Source organism: Haliaeetus leucocephalus, unplaced genomic scaffold (genome assembly GCF_000737465.1).
Source record: "Haliaeetus leucocephalus isolate CR32 unplaced genomic scaffold, Haliaeetus_leucocephalus-4.0 Scaffold1, whole genome shotgun sequence".
Classification (NCBI taxonomy): Eukaryota; Metazoa; Chordata; class Aves; order Accipitriformes; family Accipitridae; genus Haliaeetus; species Haliaeetus leucocephalus.
Genome location: NW_010972437.1, coordinates 2,767,647 through 2,787,503, shown reverse-complemented (window position 1 = coordinate 2,787,503; position 19,857 = coordinate 2,767,647). Strand labels below are relative to the sequence as shown.

The 19,857-nt window shown below is 37.9% G+C and overlaps 1 protein-coding gene across 1 annotated transcript in view; it reads left to right on the top strand.

Moving 5' to 3' along the window:
• Window positions 1–19,857, top strand: part of HECW2 (HECT, C2 and WW domain containing E3 ubiquitin protein ligase 2) — a 111,416-nt gene that overhangs the window by 63,852 nt on the left and 27,707 nt on the right. Inside the window, exons 10-16 of the mRNA XM_010564077.1 lie at window positions 1,913–2,063; window positions 2,434–2,537; window positions 6,030–6,154; window positions 7,648–7,833; window positions 12,768–12,902; window positions 15,741–15,843; window positions 16,863–16,959. Of these exons, the coding sequence (XP_010562379.1) occupies window positions 1,913–2,063; window positions 2,434–2,537; window positions 6,030–6,154; window positions 7,648–7,833; window positions 12,768–12,902; window positions 15,741–15,843; window positions 16,863–16,959 (901 nt within the window). The remainder of the gene's footprint in view (window positions 1–1,912; window positions 2,064–2,433; window positions 2,538–6,029; window positions 6,155–7,647; window positions 7,834–12,767; window positions 12,903–15,740; window positions 15,844–16,862; window positions 16,960–19,857) is intronic.

The following is a 19,857-nucleotide window of genomic DNA, read 5'->3' as shown; positions in this document are numbered from 1 at the left end:
TTTACAAACTCTGGTTAAAAATTTTGAGTATTTTTATTTCATCAGAAGATACTACTTTTTTTGAAATGAGACCTTTGCATGGGAACATCTGTTTCAATCATATTTTTCTTTTTAAAAAATGGAAATGTTTTTCAGAGAATGTTGAAATGTTTCAGTTTGCATTTTTGAGATATAAATGAATTTTTTTTAAATAACTTTCAATTGTGTTATATTTCTGATAGCAAATACAGTGATTATGCCATAAGCTTTGCATTGATGCAATTTTGTTTATTTTTAAACTTGTATTGTAAATTTACAGTATAATGGAAAATTTTGAATTTTTTCTTCTGGAATTGAAATTTGTTCCTTAAATGGTTCTGTTTATTCCTATCCTATTGTGCTGCTTTTTCTTTTCTTCCTCTGAGCTTGCTTTCCTACATAGCTCTTGTTCACACTAGAAATGCTTTAAACACTAATAGGCTGTTTTGATTGTGCATTGTAAAGATAGAAGAGTAATTTGCATTGTGGCCAGCTAAAATATACAGCTGTTGTGCGGAGATGACACACTGAGTTTATCTCAAAACCTGCCTTTCCTCCCTCTTCGTGAGTCAACTCGGGGCCCTACAGTGTAACGCAGCAAGCCACTTGGAGGCAGCCAAGAGTTGACAGAAGTCATAGTACACATACAGTAACAAAGCCTGAGGTTTTAAGGCTGTCAGTATTAAATACAGTAGAATTCAGTTCTCCTTCTCTGCTGTCAAGACATTTTTATGCCCTCTTTCCTCGGGGAGCGGTGGTCATTTAGGATTGGTTGCTTGCCAGTGTTTTTTAAAATATTACTGCCGTGACTGATGGTTTTCACCTAGACTTGCAATATAGAAGGTCTCTTCTAGAAACCTTCTGGGCTCTCCAAGACTGTTTTTCAACTGATGTGCTAAATGGTTTGCAAGTTTTCTGCAGTTGCTAGTGCCCAAGAATCAGTCATGTCTGTTTCTGTATATAAAATATAGTAATTATTTTTTATTATTATGTGGCCCCCCAGCTGTGATCAATGTCTTGGTATCTTGCTCATTTTATAAGCAGTTATTAGGCAGACAGTGTTTCTCACCCCAAAAGCTTATGAACTGAGGCCTAGGTGTTGTGATGCACCTGGTTTCTGCTGAGCACTGAGAAGCCAGATGTGGTTGGGGAAAGGTCCGAATGCCTTCATCTCTGCTGTCCTGGGGTATCTCTGTGGTCTAGACTTCTAACACTGTCTGTAGCTTGCGTTGCAAAGCCAGTGGACAGCTTTATAGTTACCGCTTGCACAAGAAGTTGAATTTGCTGATATTTGCATAAACTACAATTCTGGAACGTGCATTTAGTATATGAAGGAGTTTTATTGTTACAATTTTCCATCTTTTCTGGCAGGTCTGCTTACCTTCAACGTAGGTCCATGTAAACCCAGGAAGAGCACTGGCATCTATTTTATTACTGTTACCATTAGCTGGGGAAAAACAATGACAGGTGTCAAGCTTTGCAAGGTTTTTGGTACTTGCCCATTGGCCTTTTGCACTGGAATAGGCCTCAGAGATTGGACCTTGAATTGCTTCAGTCCAAGAGAATTAGACTAAGTATCCTGATTTTTTTTTTTTTTTTTTCCTGGGACAATTACTGATTAGTGGGAAATAGAATAGAGAAGGGAATAGAAATTATTAGATATTGATTCCACAGAACCTTACCTATAGTGAGGAATTTGATTTATGGGATAAAATAGGGAAAAACCATGTCTCTTAACCCTTCATTAAGAAAGGTCTGTGCTGAAGTCATCCTGTAAAAGAGAAATAGAAACTTGAAACAAAAGATTTAGTTATAAAAGTCACAGAGCTAAAATAAAGACATAACAAACAAACCCCAAGCCCTCCATAGTTCACAGTATTTTATTGCTACTTAGACTGGGAGGCTCGAATTGACAGCCATGGACGGATTTTTTATGTGGACCATGTGAACAGGACAACAACATGGCAGCGACCTACAGCCCCCCCAGCTCCACAGATTCTCCAGAGGTCAAATTCCATACAGCAAATGGAACAGCTGAATCGACGGTAAGAAATAGCCTTGTTGTTCGTGAATTGTGTGCTTGGAAAACAGCATTCACCATTGTAAGATTGAGTATGAAGAGAGGGTCACAGCTGCTACCACAGCTGGCCATATATATTTATTTTTATGTGGCTGTCCCTTTTAATTTGCATGTAGGCTTCCAAGGCTTTCGTATTCTACCTGTGTTCATAAGCTACGTGGCTAAGAAAAAATATCTGATAATGGTTTTCAGAAATTCAGGCGGCTATTAGTGCAGAAATTAGAGGTCAATGTATATTAACCTACATGGCAGAAAAGGCGGGCAAGCTCCCTTGGAGCCAGAATTGGATTGTAGTTACCATATACCATATATAAAGACCAGTTTTCTAACCCTAGGTACCAGAGCATCCGAAGAACAATGACTAATGACAGGCCTGAAGAGCATACAAATGCCGTGGATGGAGCTGGAGAAGAAACTGACTTTCACCATTCTAACGCAGGTTAAAAAAAAAAAGAATTTTTTTTTTCCCCTCTCAAAAGGGAGCACTCATCTCATAGATGATTTAATGAGAGTGACATGAGGCAGAACCTAACTTCTGCCCCTGAAATTCTGGGTGAAAATGAAACCATTTGTTTTCATTGCTGCCTAGTTTTTGAAGACTATGGCTCAGTGTGTTCAATACACTGAAGAGATGGATGTGAGATTCAGAGCATTTTTCTGTCAGTACCTGACTGGGTAAAAATAAAGGCAGGACATTTGCAGTGAAAAAGTATAACATTTTGTGGTCTGGGTTACAAATATTTTGAATCTGCTACTGCACTTTGAAATGGTAGAATACAGGACTAGAAAGGACTTTGGGCAGTCATTGGCTTAATCTCCGAGCTGAAGATACATAGGATGAGCTGTACCTGAACCATACTTGGCAAATGCCATCTCATGTGTTCTTATAACATGTTCTCCAGTTGATGGACATTCTGCAACTTTTTTTTAGACAGTCTACTCATATCATTTCACTTACATTCTTAAATCTGTTACTTCCTAATCTTTCCTCATGGCTTGTGTTTTCAGGTCTCCAATTATTTTGTTAGCCTCCTCAGGATTGTCTTCAGCTGGCCTGAAGCTCCTGAGGAATATTTCAGAAAATGAAATAAAGCTATGACTCTGCTGTACTGAAGAGATTGCGGAAATGTCACATGTCATACGTACAACACTCCTTGTACATTCCTGCATAATTGCTACTTTTATTCTTATAATTTGACAATAACTACCAGTGTTCAGTCTTAGACCTTCTAGAATCAGGTCCAGACCCTTATGTGCAGATCTTTGGCACAGATTTCTGTTTTTCACCTGGCACTTGTGCAGTTGATTTTTCCTACCTGCACACAGGTCTGCACATTTCTAATGTGTCACTGTGGTTTTGAATCTTTTCCATCCTGCTGCCCAAGTACTGCAGCATCTCCTGGTTGCAGCAAGTTCTGTCCTCCCTATCCAGCCATTAATAAAAATAATGTACTCTTTCTGTTTGACATAAATCATAACTGCTCTTCAGTACGTTTTTGCAAACTGCTGCATACCCCTCTCCTGGTGATTTCAGCTGTTTCAGGTACTTTTCTCCCCAACATGATTCTGAGAGTATCATGTAAACAGTATTAAAGGCCTTATTAACATCAAAATATGTGGCCTTTACACCACTCGAATAGTAGAAAATAACTTCCTTAGTTTCTTCAGAAATCCTGGGTGTTTCTCTACCTTGTTGTCTTCTCATTGCTTTAAGTAGTTTGACAATTCATGTGTCTGAGAACAGAAAATGTCAAGTCATCTATCGTTTCCTTCATCCTTTTTCACCTGTTCTTAAAAATTGATATAATATTTATTCCTTTTCGTCTGAGAATTCCTTCACACCTCTGAAATAACCACCAGTGTCTCAGAGATTGCTTCATCAAGTTTTCTAAGTGTGTTAGAATACACTTCTTCAAGCCCAAAGGGTTTGAAAACCTCTGATTTGCACCAGTCTTTGACCTGCTCTTTAATTATTCCAGCCTAAGAAGAAAGTTCTTTCTTCTCCTGTTTTTTAGTTCTTCTGGTTGTCTGGTTGGTGTTAACTTTTTCAATGAGGACAGAAGGAAAGGTCCTTTTTAATGAGCTCTAAGCATCATTACTAGTTTTTCCTCTTGCTAAGCAGTTCTCTTCTTGGTCATCTTCTTACTACTAATTTACTAATACATTTATACAGTTTGTTACCCATCCAGTTACTTGCATAGTTGTGTGTTATTATGTGCTTTAACTTTGTCTCTAGATGCTCTTGATATTCTTCTTGATACTCTTTCCTAAATTAATCTAATACCCAAGCAATGCCACCCTTTCTTGAGTTTCAAGTATTGTAGAACTTGTGATTTAGCCAAGTGCTCCATTTATATTTTTTTCTTTACTTCCGCTGTAGCCTTTTCCTTTTCTATCTTTGTGCATGTGCATGTGGAGCTAGATGGTTTGTTGTGCTGTAAACAAATAGGTTTAAAGCAAATTCAGGCTAAACCCTAATCAGCAAGTTCAGCTGAATAAGCTTTTCATAAATCAAATTCATAAGCTTCTAAACTGCAAGAAAAACCCACCTGGTGACCTGTTCTGGTTTCTAGATTGCCCAGACTATGACAGTGGACCTATCTGCAGCATTTCACAACATCTTCCAGGGTGTGAGAAGTGACTGGTGTACACCCAAGTTTTGTACCAATACAGAGTTGACATGCAACCGCAGTGCATGCCTGGAAGACACTCCCAGCCCAAGTATTCAGGCATAGCTTCAGGGGTCTTTTTGCTATACTGCTGTTGCTCCATAGACATGCCTCGTGTGGGAGGGCTTGGGGTCTATTGTTTAAGAACTGTCTCTAAAAATCCTCTTGTTCATTTACTTTTCCTTTACTTATTATCCTTCTGTTTTCTGGTTTCCTGTAATGCTTAGAATGAACATCTTTATTTTCCCCATTCCGTTTTCCATAATGTTTACCCATCCACATTTACAATTTTACTCCATCTTTGTTCTTTTTCCAATTTCTTCTTATTTTTCCCTCAGTTTAGAGTCTGATTCGCTGCCTCTCTTCTCCTTTCTCTGCCGCTGGGTTATGTTCTTTTATCTCCATGGTAGCTGTGTTCTACATGATTAATGTTCATTTGACAAGGAAGTGTGCAAATACTGCAATATGCAAAAGAAGCAAACTGTGAAATGTAGAAGATGGCATACATTTTAGAGTAAAATCACTGCAGACCCAATCTGAATTTGCAATTTTTCATTTACATTAAAATACGCATCCAAATGTCCTGTTGATTTTCAGAGATAATTGGGGCGAATAGTTCTAACATTGTAGCAAATACCATTCGTAACGTATTTTCAGTTTCTGGTACCCTTGAAAAATCAGTGCCCTTCTCAAAGTTGCTAGAGAAGACCCAAATGTTTACTGAAAGTTGAAACTTGAAAGGTACTTCCTTGGCAACCTGTTTCTTACATAAGCTGCTTAAATACAATATCAGGATTGGGTGTTAATGGCAATGATTTATTGTGGGTTTTTTAAAGGAGGAATGAAACATTTTTAAGTGTACAATGACTTTTATATCCATTAGTTAGCATTTAAAAAATAACTTATCTGTATACAGCTACAGTATAGCAATGTAGGCTTGCCACAGGGACCTTCTTGCACCTTATATACAGGCACGTGTTTGGTAACCCAAATAATTGGACATGATTTTTTTTTTTTTTTGTAGTGATTGTTCACCAAAAGCAACAAGTAAAACTTACTAAACTAAAATTGCGCTATTTTCAGGAACTTCAGTGCTATGTTAGAAGAAATTCAGGTACACTTACGTGGAGAATACTTAATACATCTGAAATAATTGTATACCTAGTGCTTTTCTTGCTTGTGTGATTCAGATCGATATTGTTTGCAGTGATGTTTTGGTAATGATTATTACTGGAAGTCTTTGTCATTCACTTTGCTGTTAGATTTTCGAAGAGAGAATGTGCTGCCTCACTCTACCTCCAGATCCAGACTTACTTTATTGCTCCAGTCTCCCCCTGTGAAATTCCTTATCAGCCCAGAGTTCTTTACAGTGCTGCATTCTAACCCTGTGAGTATAGCATCTACAGCTGAAAGACTTTCATAAATACGTGCTTATAAGTATAGTTGTCTTGTGTACAGAGATACTGCTCAGTGTTTGATGCAAAGATATTGGTAGTACATAGGGAGGCTGGATAAATGCACACACTCATCATCATTCCTTGCAATTGGTGGGCATCAGAGTTGTCCTAGTTGGCATTAGAGCTTCTACAGTTTTTATTCTTTAACTCAGTTCTTCATCTTTCTTATGATACAAAACTCATTTGTTTATTGAAGCAATAGCTTTCTTACTGTGCTTTGCAGAGGGTGAGAGACAATTCTGAGTACAAAAATGGTGCTTATTTTTTAAGATAACTTTGCAGCTTATGGGATGATTTGTTTCACCCAGATTGCCTGGTTTATATCAAAATATATTAGAGGTCACACTGAAGAAAAAAGCATCTTAATATATATTTTCCTTTTCTGTTTTGCCTATTCTTCAGTGCTGCTGCTTATATAGTTTTTTTTTCTCCAGTGTTTCTTTTCCTTTGTGTAATGGGAAGTATAGTGTAAACAGAAGTAATGGAATGAATAATTTATTGTCTGCAGGTACCCCTGTTAATAATTCAGTGTTTTTTCAATTACTGGTCAGTGTTAGTTTGGTTTTGAGAGATATATATATATGCTTGTCTGTATCTGAATAATTCTGCTTAGCTTGCACAGCTTTATCTTGAATATATGAAATAGGACAGAGGTAGATAAGACCTCTGGCCAGGGAGTAGAGGTGTAGGGGCATAGAGTGATTTAGGCAGCAGTACAGTGCAATAGGAGGGCCTATGTCTTGGCTTCTGTTTATTGCTAATCCTGAGAGAATGACCTGGTTTCTGGTTTGCTGGGTTTTTTTGGAGGGAAGGGCGTTAACTGCTTATTTTAGCCCTTTTATTTAAATTTTTCCCTCTTTTTCGGTGCTCTCCTTTTACTTTCTTATTTCAATTTTATTACATAAATTACACATGGACATGCAATGATAGGGTATTTTTGAAAAATCAATAGGTGGAAACAATATTTATGTAGATTTGTGACAAGTTCTACAAGCTTATGTATCTCTGTCCTGCAGAAAACTTTACCAGCTTTATTGCTGTATTCTATGACTGCATTTGACTCATTATTCCAGAAACTGGAAAATATCTGTGAAATCTTTACTTTTAAAGCAATTTTAATGTTATAGAATTCTTCACAGTTCCAGGGACAAGTGTGGTAAATGGAATCTGTAATATACTTCACACTGCTGAAGTGAGTCAATTATGAAATTTTTTATATCTCAAGCAAAGTAAGAAACATCAAACTCTTATCACAAAACCTCAGAAAGAGGACCATTTTTTGCATACCATTGTGGCCTAGTTGGAGATAATTTTTAAGGTTTTATAGATGATTAATGATTTATTTACAGTGTAAATGTTGTCTTTTGTAGTAAGAAGAAATTTTATTTTTTAAAAACATTTCCTTTTGTTATTTATTTCTCAGAGTGCCTACCGCATGTTTACAAATAACACGTGTTTGAAGCACATGATCACCAAAGTCCGGCGGGACACCCACCATTTTGAACGTTACCAGCATAATCGTGATTTGGTGGGCTTCCTCAACATGTTTGCTAACAAACAGCTGGAGCTGCCGAGAGGTTGGGAAATGAAACATGACCATCAGGGCAAGGTAACTAATGCGCATGTGGCTCTTTTGAGTGCTTGATAGCGGATGTTGCGATGTCAGGACTCAGTTGGTCGCTCTTAATGAGCGTAAGTGCACGTAGTTCTCCAACTGTAAAAGGTGCGCATCCTTTTCTCCTGCTTTTGCCAAAAGAAGATTGGAATTTCTCATCTGTGCTAAAAAATCTGTAGCCTTTTTACAATGAAAGAAGTTGCTTAGATTCCCTTGGATGTTTAAAACTTCTTTTGACAAGAATTATCTACTGTGTAAATATAAGTTGTTCAGTGAAGTTCTTTGGAGTTTTGAATGTGTACTCATAAGATAATTTAGGTGTAAAGTTACTTTATTATTACTGAATTTTATTTACTTATTGTTGAACCATTTGTATTAGTTTTTTCTTGTTTAACTGTCAAGCTTTTCCTTAGGGCTTCCCCCCCCCCCCCCCTTCAACCTCAAAGGCTTGAATGGGATTCCTTAGTGTGCATTATTTGCATTTTTTTTCTTTAATAGCTAACCGTTTTCTAGGTGAGTCGTCTACCCAAATGCTAAGTGGGTCTGGTATTCATCAGTTTCTGATATAAATTGGGTGCACTTAAGACTGGGATAGCTCTGGGGATGATCACTCTATTGGTTATGTATTGGTTAACAGGAAAGAAATTGTGTGTCATAGGTTTCATTAATGGGGATCTTGAATGGTTGCAAGTCTTACTGCTTTTCAAAACAGATATCACTTTTCAATTTCTAACAAAATATTTTAAAATCAAAGAACAGACATTTTTATAGTAGTAACATAATTTTAATGTAACTTTATACTAGTGTATCTTCACTATCTAGAATATGATTTTCTTTGTGGAAGATAGGAGGGTTAAAAATAGGCTATGATTAGCATGTGAGGAAGTGATAAGGCTATCAGTTCATGTGAGAAGTCCTAATTAGGACTCCAGGCATATTAAGCTTCTCAGTTCTTACGTTTATCTGTCTTGGTACAGTTAGCTGTGAGTGTCCATATAAATAATGATCTTGATGCTTGAAAAGATTACAGGCAGATGCTAAACTGAAGGGTAGAAAAAGTGCTTGAGGGTTGTTTTCTTCTTGGCTTTAACAAATCTGGAAAGCACTGTGTTTTTTCATTAGAAAAACAATTAGGAATGTGCAGTTATACTAACTTAGGTCTTTGCGTGTCTCACTCTTTTTCCTGTTTTAAGTCATTGTTTTTCTGTTCAGTTCTTCAGAGGCCAGTTTTCTCCTGAAGAATACAGCAATTTTCAATTGACTTTAATAGGCACTCCATAGAGAGAACTAGACCTTTGGATTTCTGGTGTAGTATTTGTTAACAGTGATGCTTCCACAACATTAATCAACAAGAGGAAGCACTGAATAAATCCCCACTGGGATTTCTTCACTTTGAATTAGGCTCAGTATTGTTCATTTTCATTATGTTGAATTGCCTTTGTCACAAGTAGCACTTGTGGGCAGTAGAAAAGCCTATTCAGCACTCAAGAGAGATGATGGCCAGTACGTGGTGAGACCAGTGCTTGGCGAGACCAAACTGAAACTGGACCTGCCTTTATTAAAGTATAAAGCTAAAGAGAAGCAAGTAGAAATTAGCCATGCCACAATATATAATTATATTTTCTTTCACTGGCTACTCTTCCCTGCTGAGATGGGGAGAGTATGTATTTTTCCAAGTATATCATAGTAAGAATCTTGGTGCTCTTGCTCACAAGGCACGGTGGTCGTTCTGACCCTTACACAGTGCTGAGCGGTAGAGTTTTTACTCCCCAATGCCAGTGTGGTCCTGGTTGCTTGTCCGCTTTGCAGGCTGTCCTCCAAGGTCAGCTGGGGACTGCCTACCTCTGAACTCCCTTCAAAGCTGCACAGCAAAGCCCAGTTGCCCACTACTCTTTGACTCCTCCATGTATCCCCTACAGAAGATAAAATCCATTTGGCATGCAGGTCTCCCTAAAAGGTAACTAGGATGTTGTTTCTCATTGGCATTACAGATGAATCTTCATCAGCCACTGACCACAGGGAGGCAGAAGACCATTGAAAAAGGTGGTAGCAGGACGCATCATATAAGCTAGATAGGTCCTTGAGCTGAATTCTGTCTGATAACTTTGAAGTTTTGCATTGCTGCATACACACGCATACACACATGTATTATACAGATAAGCACCCCAGTGCATTTGTGCAATATGTGTAAGCACATGTTCATATTTTAAAGCCAGATGCAAATGTATATACTTTTTAATTAGATCTCTGCAAGATGTACAAATACATAATAAGTTATTGTAGGACATTTTTGGTTTTTCTTTCCACAATGAAAGAATCCATTGTAATTGATTACTAATGTCTTCAATATGAAGAAAAGGTATTTTAGCAAGCTTCATAGACTGTAATTGGAAGGATAACTTGGGCAACTATCTGTGTTTAATGGGCTAAATGTAGTTTTGGCACTACCCATCTTATGTCAGTCTTTTCAAGCATCATAGATTTATGGATTATAGCTAGACAGGAGTTATGAGAGGAATTTTTTTGAAAGGCGACTGAGCCACACTGTATTTTGAGCTGTGTGCCAATGTCCAGATTAGCACAAGGCCTTGAAGCTCCAATGATTATCTTCACTGATGCTTCAAAGTAGTAATTTATGCTTTATTTTAAAGTAGGCTGCTACTAGCTGGCCTGCAAGCATTCATATTTAGTAAGACATGATTGTCTTTAACTTAGTGTTTAAACTGAGTTATTTAAATGTAATGCTAAAGAACACTACATGCAATGTTAGATTGCATTAACTCAAAGAACTGTGTAGCACAACTCTGGGTAGTACTTTCTCCTATATTGAATCAGTACCTTTTTTTCCTAAGTGAATTTACAGTGTAATGTTGACTTAATGAAATCAACCTTTGTTTTGATGAAAGTGCTTCCCATCTTCTAAATACACATTGACCAGACTAGATATAATAGTAGATAGAGGGACATTAAAAAAAACCTATACCAACCACTTGCTAGTAAGTGAAATAAACCTATCAATCAAGAGCAAAATTTTCAGAAAGCCTGGATATGTTCCAACAGCCTCTTCCAGTCGTTTTCCAGGCCCAAACCTGAAATTTCACAGTGGCTTTCATTCTGCTTTCCCACTGGTTTCATATTCTCTAATCTGTATACTTGCACTGCAGTTGGCATCATTATTTGTCATGGTGAACAAGTCCTGCATCAGGCTCAAACATTGCAATTAAAACTGCATTTTTGAATACACGTTATGGTTTTTGAATCGTGGAACAGTCAGTTTCACTTGCATATCTGTAACTATGTCAGATGATCAAAACAGAGTTCTTCCTTACTGTTGAGGTAATGTGATTCCTTGCTTGTAGGCACAGGTTACAGGTACAGGCAATCGCGGTTAGTGCTGTAGGAGGCTTGCTGCCCTCTTCTGGAGCATTTCTTAGATTTTGTAACTTTGGTGTCCCTCCATATGCTTCTCCTTCCTTGGGAAATAGAAGTATGAGCGTTTTCTCCCACCACAATCCATAATGGTAGTTAGTTGCTGTATAGCCTGACACACTGGTTTGTCTACCTACCTTTGCAGCAGTCAGAAGAATTGCATTTTCCCTGGTCTGGCTATACCAAGCAGTCTGAAACAATGATTTCATGAATACTATAAGCTGGTGTCACTGCCAAAAGAGCCAGCTCTGCTCTCCTCTCGTCCCTGGTGGGCTGACCAAGGTTAGAGGAAAGGGACAAACAGAGAGTAATTTTAGCCTGGACCAGCTCCCCAGCTGGGTTCACTGTGTGGCTACACAAACACTTGTGCCAGCACAAGGCAGGAAGGGTGCGCAAGGGATGAAACAAGTGGTCAGGATGGGGGAAGATGAGAATGTTTCTTTCGCTGACACTGCAGGACTGAATTGTTTATGAAACTGTGGTCAAAGTACCTCACTGGTATCCAAACATAGAAATGGCTCCCGCAGTCCCCGACCACCTCTTTGCTGTCCAGATTCTTTGATTCCTCAAACCAGATGTCACTTTCCTGTAACTCTCCTGCTCAAAACCAGGATCTTTTTTTGCCACTTCCACGTGTTTCCAGCATTGTACTGAAAAAAAGCGAAGTGTGTTGAAATAGAACAGTGCTGGTTTCCAAGTGCAACACTAACACTGGAAAAAGTTTAAATTTCACGGCTTAGAAACCTTTTTGGTTCAAATTGGACAGATTTGTAGGAGGTTTGCATTTTCCAGGATACATGCTCCTGTGACCTTGCTTTCAGCAAATGGCTGACTGGCCAGTATGTGGTAGTTCTCAACGGTTGCCTGGTTTAAATGTTTTTGTTGCCATCATCTTTGTGCTCCTGACTGACCTTTCTTTTTGGTTTTGTTTGTTGGTTATTTTGTTTGTTTGTTTTTAAAGGTTAGCAAACTTAGAATAATTGTATCAGGAGGATGACAAAAATGCCTGTTGGCCTGTAATCATAGTTTATCACAGGATGCAGTCATACACTTGACATAGATACACCCAATTGTGTTCATAATTATATGGTAAATAGTTCACAAAAGGGAATGGTTTTGCCATTTAATGACATCTTTTCAGATGCTTATAAGGAAATGAAAGGGAGAATACACCAGGATTACTTTTATTAAAGATTTAAGTCTTCTCTTCTTGACAATCATAACAAAGCTTCCTACTTCTGATGCTTGTCAGATGAGAATTTCAAAGGGCTTTATAGACAGGAATGAGGTAAGGCATTAAAGAAGTCATCCCTTCAGTGAGATGGAAAACCGTTATCCCTCTTCTGCTGAAGGGAAATGCAAGCTACAGAAATGTGAGGAAGATTTTCCAAGCCTCACATCAGCAAACGAAACCTAGATCCTGAACAGACATTAACCTCAGGCATGCTAAAAAAAAAAAAGTATTGGCTATAGATTCTTTCTTCTTTCTCCTTCTCTAGGCTTTCTTCGTTGACCACAATTCCCGCACAACAACGTTCATTGACCCCCGGCTTCCCTTGCAGAGTAGCCGGCCCACTAGTGCGTTAGTCCATCGGCAGCACTTAACTAGACAACGCAGCCACAGCGCTGGTGAGGTAAGGATCTGCCCCTTCTCTTCAGGAACCACTGGGTTTTTAAGATCATCCTCTTTCATCCTCTGTTCAGAATTCCATGTTGTGAGGAGCATGATGCTTCTGTAAGCATACGGTACTCATCTGTAAAGATCTATGATTTTATTTGCTAGCCATTGTTGCTTTTGAAATGCATGATTTCAGAGGAAAAATATCAGACATGAGTTTCTCTTACATTTAATTTGCAGTAACCCCATTTAATGACAGGAGAGCATCTGATTACAGATTACCAGTATCTATATCCTGTCTTTTGCTGTCAAAATATGTGTATTGTTGTCTAGCATGGTGTCTGCCAAGTACGTTGATATACTCTGCAAATAAGAGGGGGGAAAAAAGTGCATGTGTTGTATATACATCTAGATGTGCAACTTTCCGAGTAAGTATAAAAAAAATCTTACCACGTGTAGGCTTATCAGACTGTTATATACATTTGCATATGTATTTTGTCTCTTACTTTCTAAACAAATACATGGAAAACACCTATTTTGTTCATACGTCGCTGTGGACCATTTTCACCGTCAGTCTCCATGTTGTTGTAACTTCTTTTTTACTTGTGAGCAAGTGTATGTACAATGGCTTAGACTTCAGTTGTACTTTATTTAACTTCCATACTGTTATCTGTAAGTTGTCTTCTCAGGGGAGGGCTATTCCATGCCAGCAATTAAAGGTAATACAATTTAGAATGGTGAGAGAAATGCTCTGATTTAACCCTTTTATAGCTCAGTCTTGCGGCAGATGAAGTTCTGCCAGAGGTCTGTTTCAGAGCAAGTATGAATCTTCTCTGCCACTTCTTTAGCAGGACTTCCGCTGAACTGCAGCGAGTGCCATACCACTGGCTGCGTATCTTTTCATATCCTGTCTGAACATGGTTTAGTCACCCATGATACTTTCCACCCCCAATGTAAGGTATATTTTACAAATAGTTTTAAATAGCATTTTCCGTCAATTTGGTGATGTGATGTAGGCAACGATGTCTTACAGCAGGCAAGGAAGCTAGAAGTGTCTTCATATAGCTATTTAGGTCTTCGATAGGGTGAAGCAAGTATTTCTGTTGTGATTGATTTATAACAGAGCAGAAATAATTTTTTTCCTTAACTTTACGAAATACACACTGAAATTATCTATAAGCAGCATTCAGAAGCTCTGCACTTAAAACAGAGAGATTCATGTCAACCATGCTGCTGAAGTTGTCAATACTGCAAAATAAGTGTAGTTTTTCCTACAGGAAGTCATCATATTGCGTATAAACAGGGATGATTACCTCTCAAAGTTTCCCACTCCTTCTAGGTACATGAAATTCCTTAAACCGTGTTTCTACATGTAACAGTAGAAGTATTTCCTTGATATTGTTACAATTGTAACTTGAATTGAAGTATAATTCCAGATAGGAATTTCAAACATAGCAATTCAATACAGTATTCTTATTCTGGAATTAATGATGTAATGATGTTCATTTCTATGCATATGTATGAATCTGAACACCACTTTTTTCTTCTGCGCTTATGACTTAAGTATTGCATATTTGCAGCTATTTTTCCTATTTTTAAATAATTGCATTTAAACCATTGCAAGGAACTGTACATTATTGCAAAAGGTGAATACTTAATGAAAAAAATTCTCAAAATACTTTCTTTGGATTTGTTTTGCCATGAACTTTACTGTTTTGAAGCCACTGACCCCGTTTTTACAAGGAGATGCTCTAAAGCAAACATTTACCAGTGTAAGGAATGCCTTTTTAGCTAAAGCGGAACTGCAGCATGAAACTGGAGCTGATAATAATGGCATTCCTTTTCCAGCACAGTGCCTACAGGAAATAATTTTTCACTTTTCTGAGAGAGTATTATCAGAGAGCACAAAGATCTTGGGAGATACCTCAGGACTTTTGCTTCTTCGTGATTTCAGAGCCTGGGTTTATAAACAACCTTTATAGCTCTCTGATCTTTTGCAGTTAAGATGTTTTGGAAATCTCTGAAGCTTGGAAGTGTAGTTCAAATGCTAACCATTACATGTAGGCAGAGGAACTGAGAAGTAAACATAAAGGTTCAGCAGGATGAAAAAGAGGTTGAACAAAATGATTTGTATAGATAAAATACAAAATACTGATACTGTAGAAATGACTGAAGCCTCAGCACACAAACAACTGCAGAAGTTGCCCTGACATCACAGATGCTACCAGGAACAATTTTACATTGTGGTTCTACCCTGAAAAATGTTCATATGCAACATTTTTTAATCCCAGAAGGTGAACACAAAAAAATCAGAACAGTTTTACTGGACGATTCTAGGAAACATTTTTCCCAGTTTTGGACTCATTTGCCTTGCCTGAATGTGAACTTGCTTCTTTATCCTCCTGCTTCAGCCACAAAATTGTTTCCAGTTCAAATTTAATGAAACTCCATTCAGACACAGAGGTAATAGAGGTGCTAATGAAGGAGCAGAATTTGATTTTCAGAACCTTTGATATGGATAAAGATGTCTATGAAGTACAAAAGACCCTCCGAAGGAATCCCAGTTTGAATTTTTTAGTCCCTTTTCAGAATGGGACTATTATTTTAAAATAGCCATAAACTTTCAATCAGTTTTGATTCTTGGTATTAATAGGCACAGTATACTAAACAATGTTTTACTAATAACTGTCATACAACACAGCTGATTCCTGCTGCAGTGGTTACTGAGTATAGTGATCAAGCAAAGCATTTACTTACATGCTTAGTTTTAAGTCATATGATTATTCTCATGCTTATGTACCCGAATGTATATGCTGGCATAGAGACAGTCATTGTGTGACTTGCACGTTTGCAGGTTGGAGAGGATTCCCGTCATTCAGGACCACCAGTTTTGCCAAGACCGTCTAGCACATTTAATACAGTCAGCAGAGCTCAGTACCAGGATGTGGTTCCAGTGGGTATGTCAGCATACACCCTCTTTTCAGAGAAGTTCTCTGTGACTGAGTGTGTCATGTTAGTGTGCACTGCTGGGTTTTTCATTTGGTTGGGGTGGGTGGAAGTTATCATTTGTTCTGTCCATCAACATTTCCCAGTTGTTCAGTTGCAGCCTGCAGGAGTAGTACTGAGAAGTCTGTCTGTGCAGAACCTAATAACCGATGTGAAACTTCTACCATCCTAGCTCACTTACTCTATGTGGTGACAGGAAGAGTTGAAGGCAGTGAACCAAGTTGTGTCCTAATTGGACTCCATGTATTCCAAGTGATTTTTGTACAACTTCTGAGGATCTGTTTTGGCAGCATTCCACAAAGTGTTAATCAGCTTGGAATTAGTCATTAGCTTAATTTCTGTTCTCAGTTACATACACACAAAGTTACTGACTTCTGTGCCACCAAGAACAGAATTTAGCTTATTGAATCTAACAGCTGTCACATTGTGCTAAATCAAGATAAATTAATCCGATTGACTGTAACTGGCTCTTTGTACTGTGGCATGTTTACTTGAAAATCTCTGCTAATTTAAATCCTTCCCCTTGCCGTGGACATGGTGTGCATACGCTGCAGGCTCAGCAATTAGTGAGGATTTGGTATGGCTGTTTCCAGTGCATGTTTAATGTTTGAGAATGGATTTCAGTGCAGTGAAAACCAAGGTCCCTGCAATTTTATTCTAGCAATGAATATTCTAGTTTGACCTTAGCTAAGAGTGTGAGTGATAAAATATAATGGAAATTGCTAACAGAATTTGAGCTGTTAACAGTGGGAAGGACGTGTCGCAATGAGATTTGGTTCATAATCAAGAAGTGTGTTCCCTAAATGATAGTAGAATCGGTAGCCTTACATGAAGAAGTATTAACACAATATTGCTAAACTTAAAACTGTGAACATAAAGTCTGCTGTCATTATTGTTCAAAACTCAGAAGGAATGCAGTCCTGTCTTTTAGTATCTGCTTGTTTCAGCATATTTTTGTTGATGTTTTCAGCTTACAACGACAAGATTGTCGCATTTTTGCGGCAGCCCAATATCTTTGAAATTCTACAGGAGCGTCAACCAGATCTAACCAGGAATCATTCACTCAGGTAATAAAATTAGTGAACTTTGCTATTCCCATTTCAATACAAAATGCTAATTAGAATTAGTTTCTTTCATTAAAATTAGTAGTGGAACGTAACAGATTGTAGACTTTTGGCCTATTCAAACATATTCATAAAGCTGTGGGAAATAGTTCTTTATTGTATTTCTATGTAACTCCCTGAAATAAGGTTTAGGAGGACAGAGGTAATGTGTTATTACCAAATAAAGGTACCTACAAGGAAATATTTGGAACAACTGGCATAAGAGATTTGCTGATGTCTTCAGAATGTGCCAAGACAGCTGCATGGCACGGCAAATGTGCCCATTCATTTGAGTATGTGTACAGCTGGGAGCGTGAGGCAGAATGGCATTTGATTATGTCTTTATCTTCTCAATGCACATTTACCAAAAGGCTGTCCTGACCTAATTACCTTGGAGGTAATTATATATCAATCAGAATTTTTAGTGTTTCTCCAGAATTTACAAAATGGGTGTCTACAGGTTTTTGCATAGTCCAGTGAGATCTGATGAAGGATGATCTTAGACTGTTATATGGTTGTTGTAACTCCCTCGTATGCTTAGACTAGGAAGGATAAAAAGTGAAATTCAGAGAGTAACAAGATCCCTCTTTAAGTGTATACCGCACAAAGATGCTTTAATTCATGTACTTGGGCATAAATGATGGAATAACTAACAGCTCGGATATTAGTGACTAGGACTCAAATGACTGTATTCTTCCTTGGACACTAAATTTAAAAAATGCTGGTTTGATGGTTGCAGTCTGTCCTGTGCAAAGAGCTGCCAATGCAGTGCTCTGTGTTCCAGATACCTATCCACACTGGCTAGCATAGCAGCCAGCACTGTTCTTCATTTTTTTCCATTCTCATAGTGTTACTTATTGATCCCTTTTCCTCCATGTTGTGCAAGTTCCAGAAATTCAACAAGCTGCCCTATTTCACAGTTTCCCAAAGCATTGTGTTCTAACAAGTTTTGTGATGAGGCTTCTGTGTTAGTGATTTGTTCTACCCTCTAAATAAATCCCGGCTGACAAACCTGAAATGATGTACTAGCAGAATACACATTCTCTAGAAAATACAGAGAAAAGGAGGAAAATAAAAATCTACAGTTCTCAGCCTGTCAAAACAGTTCCTGTATTGCATCCGTATTGCTACAGGCAAGTTTGTCTCACCAGGCTTGGTTTGAAATGTGAGCAAACTAATCTGTTGGGAAATAGTATACAAACAATTTCTGATTATTAGTAGTTTTGTTATTCCTTTTTCCTTTCCCCAGGGTGCTTGGCTTTCTTTACTCTGATAGCAATCAGAGTGTTAATTTCTTCATGCGTTTTGTGTTTTTTTGATAGAGTTCAGACTGTTTAAAAGACTTGTTGGTATTATCAGATTCCGCTTCTTGTAGAACCTTGCTTCCCAATTACAGAATCATAATTTGCCACAAGCTGAGCTCTTTTCAAGAAAAGATGGTTTTCAGATTGAAAATGGAAGATCAAAGGATAAAAGATACTGGTTTCTGTATCTCCTCATTTACTTGAGACTATATATCCTTTTGTATGCTTATTTCATGAATAGACTGAAGATATATGTCTAACCTGCTTTAGCAGAATGACTGAGGATTTTAATGAACATAGTTTTATTTTACATTAACTAGGATTGGTCAGAGAAGCCTTTCTGTTAAGCTGAATGGTTCCATTCTAGTCTCAGTTTTTGAAGTTAGTATATTTGATTAAGGTAAAGTATCTTCTGTTATACCTCTCCTTTATTCTTCTAGAGCTGATGCTTCAGTAACATTTCTTATATTTTTATAAAGATCCCAGTTTCATTCTTCCTGTTTAGTCTTTTAAGACCCTGATTTAGCAAGTTACTAGAATCCATGTCTGTTTGACACATTGTGAGACTAAGCAACTCCAATGACATTGCTGTAACACTTGATGAATTAAGACCTAAGTGAAATTCCACACTGTGAATTCTTTGTGTAATTTTTTTTTTTAGTGTAGTGATTAGTACAACTGTCTGTAATCTATTTCTCTGAGAACCTCAGTGCAATTGAAGTAGAATGATGATACCAAATATTATTACTATTCTTATTACATAGGTGAGGAGGAAGATCAGTATTTGTCCAGTGGAAGAGGACAGAGAATTTGAAAAGATTTCTTACATTTTCTGTCTAAAGTGATTTCTCATTCCTAAAAAAAATGAAGAGATGTGATAAGAAGTTGAGGGTCCATTAAAATATACAATGAAAGTATACTGCAGGTAGAAAATTGTTGTTCAGAGGTTTTGTGGTGGAGTGAGAACATTGTACTTATCATACTATTATTAAGCATGTAGCCAGGATCAAATTTCATTCCAAGCCACCACAGATAAAACTGAGAGGCTGTTAAATAATGTAAAAGGCTTCAGGCAAAGGCATTTATTAGATATTAAACATAATTTATATCTTAACAGAAGGTAAAAAGCATATATTTAAAAAGCTATCATTGAAATCACAACTCCTGAGAAGTCATGGATTGCATTCATTTGGAGGGCTGCATACGTTAGTTAACCCAGAAAACACCTTTCTGGTTCCTGGTGTTGCTGCCAACTAAATGCTAAGATATATTTTGTAATCCACCATTTATTTCCTCAAACCTTGCCATTTGGGCACTGATGTAAATTGGAGTAGGCGCTCGAAGTGTCCAGATGTCCCTGCCCTGGGCACTCTAGGGCCATCCTCTCCAGTGCGCAGCGCACGTTAGCTTTGGCTTGGCGCCCTGCTAGTAGAGCTATGGGGCTTCCAAGCTGAGCTCTGAGTCTTGCCTGGCTGCAGCCACAGCGTTGACGAAGCAAGTGCGTGACTTTCAGTACCTCTCTTCATAGAGAAACAGTGAATTACACACTCCTGCTACA